Here is a 13110-nt window from a genome sequence, read left to right on the forward strand (position 1 = left end):
CCCCACCCCCCAAAAAAACCCAGCTGAGTATGACTGTTTCCTTTCCCTCACACTTTCCCACCTCCACAGTATCCAAAGTAAAAACTGGAAGGAAATCAAAAATAGCAAAAACAGGTGTCCTAACTACCCCAAGGGCAGCCAATGAAGCTGTGACCATGCCCCCACCGCCACCACTGGGGGTCCCACAAGCCACGGGCCCCACACCCACTGTTTCCTTCTGAGAGCTCCTCCCCACTCCCCCCCCCGTCCACACAGCCTCTTTTCTTGGATTGACTTTTTTTTTTTTTTTAAAGGATTGTTTTTAATTTTCAGACCTTGATCCCACTGCCCAGAGGCCTGGGCACAGCCACTGGTTAAGCACAGCTTTGGAGAGAGACCTGATTTGAAGCTCAGCTTTCCCCTAAACCAAGTGCCTTTAGGCAATTACTCACTCAGTCCCTTCAAATTTCAATATCTTTCTGTAAATTCTGGATAATATTTTACCTGCACCTCAGAATGTTTGAGTTTAAATGAGATAATGGATGTAAATTTTCGCTTACGTCCTAGCGCAAAGTAAGTATTCAGTATAGATGTTTCATATTTTGCAAATGTGGTCATTTTGTTTTTCACTCACATTATGTTGTTCCTGAAATCAGACAGAACATCTTCAATGGGTAAAAATATTTCACACTCCAAAATATCAGATTTGTGCTGGTACAAAAGAAAAAAAGTCACATTTATTTTACAAGTTAGTATTTTCCTAAAGTATTATACACAAGGGTAAGTTGAGCTGTCTGTAAGAAACAGAATATAATTTTAGGAAATTACAGAAGAGTCAACATTGTGCTTAAAACTTTAAAATAGACAGGTTTTTTAAAAAAAAGCACAGTAAGTGAATATTGCAAGGTACGAACAGCTTTGAAAAGTGTATACCAACACAATAATGATATGGAAGCTCAATATTAAAACCTCTAAAGATGATTCACTCACAGACAAGTTCAGACTATTAAAAGAGAGTACTGCTTCAATTTTAACAGAGGAAAGAAATAGCACTAACTGAAATATTGTCCTTTTCTAATAAGCCAACTCACAATTACTCATATAACAAAATAGAGCGATGGCTATAACATTTTTAAATGATGACTAATTCCAAAATTAATTCTGAGAAGTGCTTTTGTACTTATGTTTAGATGTGAGAAATGCGTTCCTGAAATTCACAGTACTAATCAAAATGAGTGAAACTCCCACAGGGCTTCGCTCCTCTTCCCTCTTTCCCAACGGGAAGAGACACTGTGCCATCTCATATTACTGAAAAGCTGAAAATATAACTGACCTCCTTAATTCTGGTTCACACTTTCTCTGGAGGATGGGGCAGGAAAGAAAACTGTTAAATTTTTGTCTTCCTCATGTAAAAAGCCAAAACATGCCAATAAAATTCTCCAAGGAAGATGTGAGAATAATCACGAGCTAGCTGTAAAATGGTGTTTTGTTTAACTTGTGCTTTTCTCCTAGGCTAGTATTTATAATGCCACACTTGTCTGGGTGCTCTGATATGTTTCTAATTATCTGGGTGCATCCTATTACCAGCAGATAATCAAATTTGCATAAGAGTGAGTGTTACAGTCTGTTCCAAAAGAATCTTAATATTCCAAATAGGCAGGAAATGGAGGTTAATAAATAAAACCACCACTCCAAAGATAAAATCACACCCCAGATTAAATCCAAAATATATTTCAGGAAAACTACATGGTTTTAAGTTTTTGTTTTGGTGGTTTTGTTTTATTTTATTTTGTATTGTATTGCCTTAAACTAAGACGTGTCTTTCCGGAAAAGCAACTGTTTTTCTTCAGGGATTTCCTCAAATTCTCATTTCAAATCTTGAAAAAGTAAAAAAAAAAATAACCAGATTTGATCCTAAAGCCTTATTTTTTAATGTACCAAATAGCTATCAACCACAAAAGCATTTAATTGCTTTGTCATTTCTTAGAAAAGTTATGAATATATTTGGAATTGTTGAAAATTCTAAAATAAATTTTAGATAAGAAAGCTGAATTCCACGCATTTATTTTGTATCTCCTACCTAACAGCTTTTATATCAATTTTCAAAAAGTGGGAACTGTATCATATCAGGTCTCCACAAAACCCCAAAGATCCATCCATGCAGCCCAACCTACTGTTCCGATTAAGCATACTACTAAGTCCAAATTATAAAGCTTTCTTATCTTTCCATGTACAAGTATTAATCAAAAGCCTATCTAATATGACTGTTCAATGTCTATAGTACATGTTTCAGTCTAAACATTTTCTAAAGTGCCTATAAATATGGCTATACAGATTAGCCTTATGTCAGGATTACAGAGACATTTTCTCATATAACACAGAAAAGACAAGACCTAGAATTTAAGTTGCAACTATACATTTCTATATCCTTATCAGTTGTTTTTGGAATGCAAGCATAAAGAAATCATTCTGGTTCGATCACATATGATTTTCAGGGAATTATTAATATTGAAATGCTAAGACAAAAAAAAATCTTGCTTGTGCTTATTTAGAAAAGGCTGTTTTGAGATCCAGGAGAATTTGATATTTAGAATCCAATGGGACATCTCCAATTCTATAAAATATATAGTAGCAAGTGAAACTTAGTGAGCTTTCGAGTATAAAGAGACTGTGCAAATATTTAAAGTGATTATTAACCATTATTAAATCCGAAAGTTCTGTTAAAATCGTGAGTAATCTGAATGGCAGTTTAGGAGTTTAAAAACCAGGAACCAAGGCGAACATCGTAGCCACTACTGATTAAGAGCCAACCCTAACCCTTACTCTAGCTCGCGACCCAAGGACCCACAACCATGGATTGCCTCGGCTTCAGAGACTCAGTGCTAACGCCCGTTAGCTGACTGGGTGGAGAGGAAAGCTGGCAGGAGCAGCGTAGAGAAAGAAGCCCACCCAGGAGAGAAAGAGCTCACCCACAGCAGACGGCGTAGACAGGCCCTAGGGCTGCCATCAGACGCTGAGTCCACGGACACGGGGCTCACAGGTGGCACTTCTGTGCCCGCCTTCCGCTGCCCCCTACCCCAAGGCAAGTGTGAGCCCTCAGGTGGCGACATCAGGTGTTCCGTGGCCACCTGGGCCGCACCCGGCCAGGGAGGTGAAGCTGTGTCGCCCTGCCCAGCCTGTGGAACCTTGTGCCTTGTCATTCCTGAGCTCCTCTAACCGCCTTCTTGTGTGACATGTTGAGCCTTTAAATTGCAGTACGTGGGAAGTTTAAGCTGCATTCTCATCTAGCATAGAAAGTTTTAACTATCGCAGTTTTCAACGGAAAATGCATACTCTGCCTTCTAAACCTAAGGATGTTTTTGGTACCTAAGCCTAACGAAAATTTCTTATAAAAATCACTTGAACTATGCACACAACTAGGAAAGCAGATTCCCCCTTGAGTGGTTGGTGAAGAGTGCCAAATGGAGGCTTCAGGGAAGAGCCAACAGGTCTCTCCTGACTTACCGAAAGACAAACCAATGTGACAGAAAATAGAAAAAACATGCCATGATGCAGACAGAGCAGGAGTCGGGAATGTTACACGCTCACGGGCATATTCGAATCGAATATTAGAAATATTTCCTGTCTTCAGCTTTGATAGTTCTAGTTTCATTAGGCCATATTTTAAATTTCCTGGATTCTTAACTTGCCTCACAGAAGATTTGGAGAAATGGCAGATAACCAGTTCACATGGGAATACCTGGTGTAAACAGAGATTAGGAAGAAAATTCTGAAGAAAGAGGAAGAATTTAGAATTACTATCGTGTGTATGTGAAAGAAGACAACAGATACAGCACATGTGAACATTACTGTAGTAAAGGGAATGGAAATTACACAAAGTATTTTCTCCTGACTTAGCAGTGATCTATTTCAACCACTTTGCATTTGCATAAAAAAATCCATGCATCATATTGAATTCTAATCCATTTCTCATCTAAACCATTCTAATGCTTCATACAACCAAATGAAGCAGAATTAATCAAACCTATTAGATTCATTCCTAATCCCTAAAGGACTGCTTTCTTTAGCATTTCCATGCTAACTAAAACTATCAATGATTTTTTTTTTTTTTTTTTTTTTAAGATTTCAGATGTGGCTGCCTCCTATACATAATACCTATATGACTTCCTAAAAGTTTCTCCAGATTTGAAGAACTATTAAGAAACGCAGGGAAAATGTTGGAGAACCCATCTAAAAGACCGGCTGAAGTGCTGCAAGCCCCTTCCCCAGCCAACCCAGGCTGAGTCCGTCTTTTCTTCCCCTGGGTTCCAGCGCCTCGTGGGTGCCATCACCTCCTCTATTGGGCTGTGGGCCCCTTCGGGGCAGGAACAGGGTCTTACTGTTCTGCATCCCTGCAGCACCCAGCAGCACAAAGGTGCTCAGCTGAAGCGAGACTGAGCATGAACTTGAAGACATCATCTCTCCAGGTGAAGGTCTAGCTCCACCCCAAGGCATGGAAGTTTGTGCAGACACTGGTCATGGCCAGGGGAAGGGCTGGCCTCCAGCGACCTCCCAGCAGCAAGCCGAGGAGCACTGGACCTGCCCTGACCCAGACTCGGTACAGAAGGCGGAGAGGTGGGGAGGTGGGGAGGTGGGGCAGGGGAGGGAAGGATGATGTATCCATGGCACACCTGCCCCCACCACTGATGCCCAAGTGAGACTCACAGGAGAGGGGTCAGTACACCGAAGGAGTGCCAAGAGTTTTCCAGTGAAGGTCTGGTTCTTAAGAAAATACTGTCTCCTTCACTCTGGGAAGCTCCTCAATCTGATCCATGACATTCTGTAGTTACCACTTCATTGCTTGCAAAGTTTCCAGTGAAATTAAGGCTGGGCCACAACTCATGACGCCAGATGCTACATAGAAAGTAAGTCAAGATACAAAAGAAAACCGCATAATAAAAAGAATGTCTTAGATATAAGACTAATTTAAAGAGTGAAGCTAATCAGCAGACCACTGAATTGCTATGGTTGTTAGAGGGGGGGTAGAAAATATCAACTGCATTGGGAAAAAAAAGGGATCCATCAGACAAAAGTACAAAGCTCAGTATGGATCAGAGGCTGTGGCTTTGCCAGGTCTCTCACACGGTGGTTTCTATTGTTTCAATCACCTCCAGATCCGACTGTGAGGGGGACAGAAGGGTGCACTCGTCCGGTTCCCAGCTGCTCTCTGGACTGTAATCTTCCTCTGAACTCAGTTCTGCTCCTTCTTCTGTGTCCTCATCGCACGATTCCACATAGTGAGCCCCGATTGCATTGATCCCGGAGTCCTCAGAACTTGAGGGGGAGGCGCAGTGATCTATTTTTGGTGTATTGCTCTCTTTTGAAATTAAGGCATTGTGTGCAGAGACCTCCTCGGGGCTCATTTTGTGGGAATGTGGCGGGGGCTGCTTCTGCACATAACACATCTTCCCGTTAATACATTTGACCTGATAGTTGTCAATGAAGAGGTCTGAGATCATACAGTACCTGGGTGAGTCAGGGGGAAGGGGAGGCTGGAAGACGGATGCAAATTTCAAAAAGTGTTCAGTGAGTGAGACTGAGATCTGAATGGTGTTTGTGGGTTCCCAAGGCTGAGCAGGAATCTCGGTGCTTGGAAGCTGTTCCACGGGGGTCATGGGCTGATACACATATTTGCCTACAGGAAACATAAAAAAAGACAGATGAAATCTGAGCATATTACACAAGCTATATTAACATAGCAATTAGTGGCTTCTCTCTGAAGACTCAGAATGTTTTGAAAATATTTCATAACACTTCAAAAGAAACTAGTAATAGCATTGTTCAACATTGTTATAATAAAAAAAAGAGCACGTATATAACAAATTTCATCTGAGACACACTTTACAAATCTTAATTTATATTTGAGTCTTTTTAATGTCCTGGAAGTAGGTGGGGTGGCTACTGTAATACTTATTCTATAGACAATTTTAAATGATTAACCCATCATACTAGAGCAAAGAATACCCACAATATGGTATGGTAAAAGTACAAGTTGTAAAACACTAACATATACTATAAAGTTATTGCATTTTTATCTTTAATAATATGCTAATATATACATTTACACATTGGAGGAATATGCACTAATTCATTATCAGGATTATGGAAGACTCCCACTTTCTAAATTTCTGTTTATAATCAATGTGTGTGTTTGTTTTTTAAATAGATAATGGCCTATAGGATTCGTTCTGGACATTCCCAGTATCTGCATCCCCACAGCACCCTGCAGCGCAAACGTGCTCAGCTAGAGCTAGACTGAGATGACACCTCTCAGGACCCCCATCAGTGGCCAAAGCAGGAGGCAGTGCCCCCCCCCCCACCAGTGGCACTCAGCAAGCAGAATCAAAGGCCCAGGAAGAAGCAGGATGTTCTGAGGAGACCAAGCTTTCCCTCCTACTCTGCCCTCTCAACTGGTTCTCCCATGGTTAATATGACAGTGAAGCCTCAATGGATCTGCTCCTCATGTGTCCCTTTCCTTATTCTCTTTTACTTCATTCATCAAACTGTTAGCAAAGCCTCCCATGTGCAAAGTGCTAAGAAAACAGAGATGAAAATTACCAAGTCTGTAAGTCTAAGCTGATTTCGAAATAAAGATTGGGGAGGGGGGGCGACAACCTGAAGATCCCAGGGACTACCAGGAGCCACCACTGTCGGTGTCATCTTGGACTTTTCCAAGTTGAGTCCTGATTTACCAATCAGTCCATGCTGTATCTTCTGCAAATACTGTGAAGGGTTTCTCAACCTCAGCAATACTGACATTTTGGACAGACAATTCTTCGCATGGGAGGCCGCCCTGTGCCTGGAAGGACAAGCAGCAGCATCCCTGGCTCACTGCCCACTAAAGCAGGAGCAGGGCACCTGCTGGCAGTGACAGTCACAAACGTGTTTAGACCTTATCAGATGTCACCCTATCAGATGCGCCCAGGAGAGAACCACTGGCTGCTCTGTGGGAGTCTCCTGAGCAACCATTTGCAGGCAAATTACTCCTCCTGCGTGACACCTGCTCCTGTTTCTGGGTCAGATTGCAAATTTTTCTAGGATAGGGATCACATCTGTAAGGAAAACTGTCTCAGGTTTTTAAATAAGTTCATTAACCCAGGGAAGAACAGCAGCTTCAGATCAGAGCAGCCAACTATGACACCAACAGTGCAATATCGGGAATCTGTTAAGCTTGAGCAAGCCCACTTGTGTTCTTTACTTCTGCTCCTTGTACAAAAGCAGGCTTAGCTGCACAAATTCTTTGTAACTAAGTTACCCTAAAATGATCTTCGTTATGGAATACCACTTCATTATGGAGTATGGAATAATACAATATTAAATTATATTTAATAATTTTAAATATATATAGAAAAAGTATATCTAAAATTAAGGGGTTGTGTTCCTACACCTGCTTCCAAGCTGGACATCTATCATCAAAATCTATGGTCTGATAAAAGTGCAAGTTAGAAGAACCTGGTCATACCTCCCTGCGGAACTGTGTTTAAAATATTTTGGGTGTCTTCATTTCTCTGTGAGAAGGAAAGAGGGGAATCACTACCAATAAGGCAAAGTGGACATTAGGTAAGAGCCGGAAGTTTGGTCTTGTGTGGACTCTGCCTCCAGATGTTACAGGCATTATCCTCCCACGGGGCAAGGGACATAGAAGGGACTCTGAGGACCTACGGGACAAACAGTGAACAAAATGTCAGGACCAGAGGTTCAGTCCTTTCTACTCTTGGCAGGTTCTGTGGTTACTGAGTTCAGGAAAACTGAGGATAGTAAGCACTCTGTGATTAAGCTGTCACAGTCCCCTTAGTCACTTGTCACAGTCAGATGATCCTGGCAGTTGATTCCTGTCTTCCAGGAAACATTCTCAGTCCCAGATCTCAGAGGTCCAGAGGGACCAAGGCTATATATAGTCCAAAGATGGAGGAAACGGCTGAAGTCTGACGTTGGGGTTCTCTAGCCACCTTCCTCTTTTCCTTCCCCTCCTTTGCCCTGCTTCACAACTTCTTCACTTTCTCTGTTCTCAATTCTTCTACCTCCTTCCTTCTCTAGTCCCCTCCCCTCCAATTAGTTTTTTCTTCCTTGAAGTGTAACAGAAGAAGGAGAAATGCAGCTGGGAAAGGAAGATGTGTACTGAATTCCAGATTCCACTTCCTTCCTTCTACCTATAAAATGTGCTTACTCAGAGCTACGGTGACAGCCTGTGGGCTGGCGATATGGAGGATAAATATGTGTAAACAGGAAGGCAGAGAAGAAAAAAACAGTACACACCAGAGAATAAAATTTAATAAGTATCTTTCAAATATCAATTATTTTTATACAATGATACTATAGTTTGATTTGCTTGTAAACATATAAATAATAAAACAAACTTATATGAAGGATTTAGTTTTGAAGAAAGAGTCCAGAGGAGTCAGTACTTTGGTCCAGTCTCCAATAACTTCAACCCCTACTGTATTCTGTGCTGTGAGTCCATTTGTTCACAATAAAGACCCTGAAGCATTGCAAGATCCTGAATTAACAGAGAGCTTCAATTATGTCCACTGTGCTGGAATTACTAAGAGAATAAAATGAACTAGTACACTTCTGAAATAGCCAGGATTGAAACAAGGCCATTCAATCAGGAAATTCAATAACCACCACACACATTCTCTGAGCAGTCCTCTTAATTAAGGGTTTACTGTGTTATTTAAAGAAATAAATGGATGAGAACTTTGAAAATTTAAATCTCTAAGAGGAGAAGACAGTCAGGGCTTGGAGAAGAGCAAAATGGAGGGAGAAAAAGAAGGTTCTAAATAGGGAAGAGGGTGGAAAGAAGTCGGAGAGAGATGGTCTAATCCTCCCCCTTTCTGAGCATTAACTATGTGCTAGGCCCTATATCAAGCATTTTATGGGGATCACCCACCCCAATCCTCACCAATACCATATAACTAGGCATTATAAGCTTTCCTTTACAGATGAAGGAACAAACAGGAAGAGGTTAAGCAGTGGTTCTTAGTAAGTGCTCTACTAAGCTACAGTAAAACCCTTCTTGATCCAAATGCCTAGAAATGCTGGATGGAATATAATTAAATCATCAATATTCCTATTCTCCCCTTCCTCCATTTCTCTCCTCTCTCCTCCCTTTTACTCTGCAACTCTCTTGTGATTTTGCAAGAAAGAAAACAGAATCCTGAGTTGCAAGAAACCGAACAAAAGGAGCATGACAAGCACGCAAACTGCTGCTGTGGCAGCTCGCGGATACTGGTGCGGCTAAGGGCTGGCTCGGGTGCAACGTCCACCCAGGCCTGGAGGCCACCGCCTTCACCTGCACCAAAGCAGGACGCTGCACTGAGACACCAATACGGGACCAGGGCCGCTGGAAGCTGCAACCCCAGTAAAAGGAGAAGAGAAAATTCCACCTTTAGCCTAAGAGGACAACAAGGAATCCTGTCTCTACTCAGATGAAATAAAGTCTCTCCTGAAAAATAAAAGTCTCAGGTCCGTGTCTCATGAGCATTTGGACTTTGAATTTATGCTGCATCCCAAACAGCAACACTAAAAAAACAAATGGCCCTGGACTATCAATACCCATGAAGTGTCTGGCAAAGGAAAACGTAAAAATGCTCAGGAGGGTCATTTCGACAACTTGTACCTCATAGAATTACTACGTGAAAAACAAGCGCCACTTGAAATGAGCTCATGGTGAAAAATTGCAGAACACTGCAGGAAACAACTGTAATAAAAGCCAGCACTTAACAGATCCCTTACTAAATACTATGTACTATTAACTCTAACTAACTAGCACTTTAATCCTCACAACAAACCCTTGGAAGTAGTTACTATTATCTCAATTTTACAGAAAAAGAAAATAAGGCAGAGGGGTGTGGTAACCTGCCAGGTCACAGTGTATGCTAAAAGCCCACAAGATGCACACACATGCACACTCACACACACACACACACACCAATGAGCCTCACTTTCTGATATTCATGTGTTTGTGGAACCCACACCCCTATTAAATCAGGGCTGACCAGTGTGACCAAAAGAATACAAAAGATGTGACAACTCATGACTTGTGAAGGTTAAATTCCAAAAGGCAGTACAGCTTCTGCCTTGGTCTCTTGCACGGCTAACTGGGAGAAGGCAGGCGTGCGCAGGGCTAAGGAAGGGGTCACATGGTGAGGATCTCTGCCTCAGGCCAGCAGTCAGGACATCACGCCAACGTGTGGGTGAGCCTGCTGGGCGTGGCTCTCCCTGCGCTAGTCAAGCTTTCAGATGACAAGTCCCAAAACACCCATAAGAGACACCGAGCAGAAGAGCCCAGCCCAGCCGCTCCCTGATTCCTGACCATAGAAACCACACAATGAAAAGCTGCCATTGTCGTCTTATGCCATTAAGTTTGGGGGCAATTTCTTTGCAGCAATAAGAAATTATTGTGCAGACTTTGCTCTCTGGAAGTGGGGTGCTGCTGTAACAAAAACTTAAAAATTATGAGTGGCAGAAGAACTGAAACAGCAGGGACACGAACAGACACTTGCACACCAATGTGCACGGCAGCGTTACTCACAATTGCCCGAGTGTCTATGAACCGATGAATGGATAAACCAAGTGTGATCTATACAGGCGACAGCATATTATTCGGTTGTGAGAAGGAATGAAGTCCTGATACATGCAACAACTGGATGAACCTGGAGGACGTATGTTGAATGAAATAAGCCAGATATGAAAGGACAAATACTGTACTTTCTCACTAATTGAACTAATTATAATGAGCAAACCCATGGAGTTAGAATCCAGAGTAGAGGGCACCAGGAGACAGAATGAGAATACAGAAGGGGGAGCTGATGCATAATTTGTGCAGGATTTTTAATGAAGTTGATTCTAGATGTTTGGAAATGGATAGAGGTAACAGTAGCATATTATTGTGAGTACAATTAACAGAAGTGAATTATGGGCGTGATTGTGGTTGAAAAGGGAAGTTTAGGGTCATATATGTCACTAGAAGGAAAGCTAGAGGATAAAACCTGGGCTGTATAACACAATGAGCCTGTGGTGGATGATGACTGGCTAATAGTCCAAAAATAAGAATATTCTTCCATGAATTAGAACAAATGTATATCACTATTACATGGAGTTGATAATAGTACATAGGGGGAAACACAACTAATGCAAACTATGGACTATAGTTAACAAATATTATAATATTCCATCATCAGTTGTAACACAGGTACCATACCAATGCTAAGTGTCAATACTAGGGGATTTTAAAGGGTCTTGGATATAAAAATATTCTCAAATTGATTGTGATGATGAATGCACAATTCTGTGATTATACCAAGAGCCACTGACTGTACACACTGGACCAACTTACAGTGTGTGAATAAAACTGTTTTAATAAAAAAAATGTAGGAGTAGCTTTGAGATGAAACTGTGACCAGAAGCTATAAGAGCCTTAAGAGGAGGGTGAGAGAAAGACTAAAGAAACGCGACAACATCAGCAGAAGCCTGCTGGCCCTTGAAGAAGGCTTAAGGTAGAGACTGGCAAACTACACCCTACATGGTCTCCTTTTTACAGCCTGTGAACTAAGAATGGTTTTTATATTTTTTGAAGGGTTGTAAGACAAAAAAAAAAACAAGGAGAAGGATATGCCACAGGGACCATTTTGATCCACAAATCCCAAAATATCTACTTATCTGGGTCTTTACAGAAAAAAACTGCCAATCTCTGGTTTAAAGGACTGTGAAGAAAATACTATTGAAAACTAGAGGAAAGATGGCCCTTGATATATACTGGCAGAAAGTCCAGGAACATTGTCACCTCTAGTAATGTGGAAAGTGTAAATCATACATAACAAACTGGATAATCTAGCTAAGGATCTTCTTGTTACTTATAGTAAAATGTACGAGAAGAGATAAGAGATAAAGAACAGTTAAACATAAGACCCTAGACTTGTTTGGGTTGAAAATTTCCAGCCTCTCCAGATGGCAAAAATTAAGGAATGGCTGAAGTTAAGGATTAGCTTTCAGGCAGAGATCCTATCTGGGACACTGTCAAGAAAATATGGTCCAAAGATTAAGCTAAGGGTGTGATTGTAAAACTCTTTGTAAAGATCTCAGAGAGATCTAAGGACTTCTAAGAAGCTTAAGGTGATTGTATGTCTGCAGTCCTAACAGAAGCCCAAGAACAAAAGGGCTTACTGTTAAGAGGTTGTAGGGTGTGGCTTTTGTCTAATGGAGTGATCCCAATTAGATACATAAGTGATCCATACAGTTTTAACAGAAGTTGGACTGGACTGGACTGAAAAGATCGAGAAGCAGCATAAAATGAAGAGGCTATCAAATCTGCAACTTTCTATAGGCAAGAAAGTAGGCTGGAAGACTACTCTGCCACAACGTCTTTTGGAAAAGAAATGATAATTGAGAGGGTAGAATCAAGTTATCAAATTTAAATTTGTGCACCATGAGCCATAGAGAATCATTCCATGGAAGTAGTAATCCTATTCAAAGAACTGCCAAAATGTCCCTTGCTGGAAATTAGAATTTCAGTGGCTGGTGATTATTGCGTGTCTCCAATTTTCCTGCCTTTTTTGAACAGTAGGGTCTACAACAGTCATCTTATTCCTGTCCCACCAACTATATGCTGGGTATATGGGAAGCAGATAATTTGTCTGTTTAGTTCAAAATTATCAGATAAAGAGGAAAGGTGTTTGAACTATAATCACAGAACTACATCTGAGGGACTCATATGCAACTGAACCTGCTTTAAATGACAAGATCCTGGATTTAAGCTAATGCTTTAACGGGATGAGATTTCGGAAGCCTTGGTAGGGGTAAGTGTATTATACAAGTGAAAAGGACATAGTTTCAGTAATAAAATTCCATTTCTACCCTCCTTTTTAAGTCTGTTCTTATTTTGATCTGCCAAGGTATTAAATGTGAGTTTCAGGAAATTGGATCCCCATTTTTTTTTTATCCTTTCTTGCCAATGCAGCCTCTATCTAAAGATTTCATGAAATTCTGAGCGAAATGAAAGGAAGGTGAGTCTAACATCCAATACTACAAAACAAATAGTCCTGTACCAAGAGTAAAAGAAAACAGTCAAGCCTCCATCACCAAAATACATAC

At 41.1% G+C, this 13110-nt stretch overlaps 1 protein-coding gene across 1 annotated transcript in view; it reads right to left on the reverse strand.

The window, feature by feature from the left end:
• Positions 1 to 259: 259 nt before the first annotated feature.
• Positions 260 to 13110, reverse strand: part of C10H3orf70 (chromosome 10 C3orf70 homolog) — a 109612-nt gene continuing 96761 nt past the window's right edge. The window contains exon 2 of the mRNA XM_077117774.1: positions 260 to 5653. Within this exon, the coding sequence (XP_076973889.1) occupies positions 5097 to 5653 (557 nt within the window). The 3' untranslated portion in view covers positions 260 to 5096. The remainder of the gene's footprint in view (positions 5654 to 13110) is intronic.

The sequence above is a fragment of the Tamandua tetradactyla genome, chromosome 10 (assembly GCF_023851605.1).
Source record: "Tamandua tetradactyla isolate mTamTet1 chromosome 10, mTamTet1.pri, whole genome shotgun sequence".
NCBI classification, from domain to species: Eukaryota; Metazoa; Chordata; class Mammalia; order Pilosa; family Myrmecophagidae; genus Tamandua; species Tamandua tetradactyla.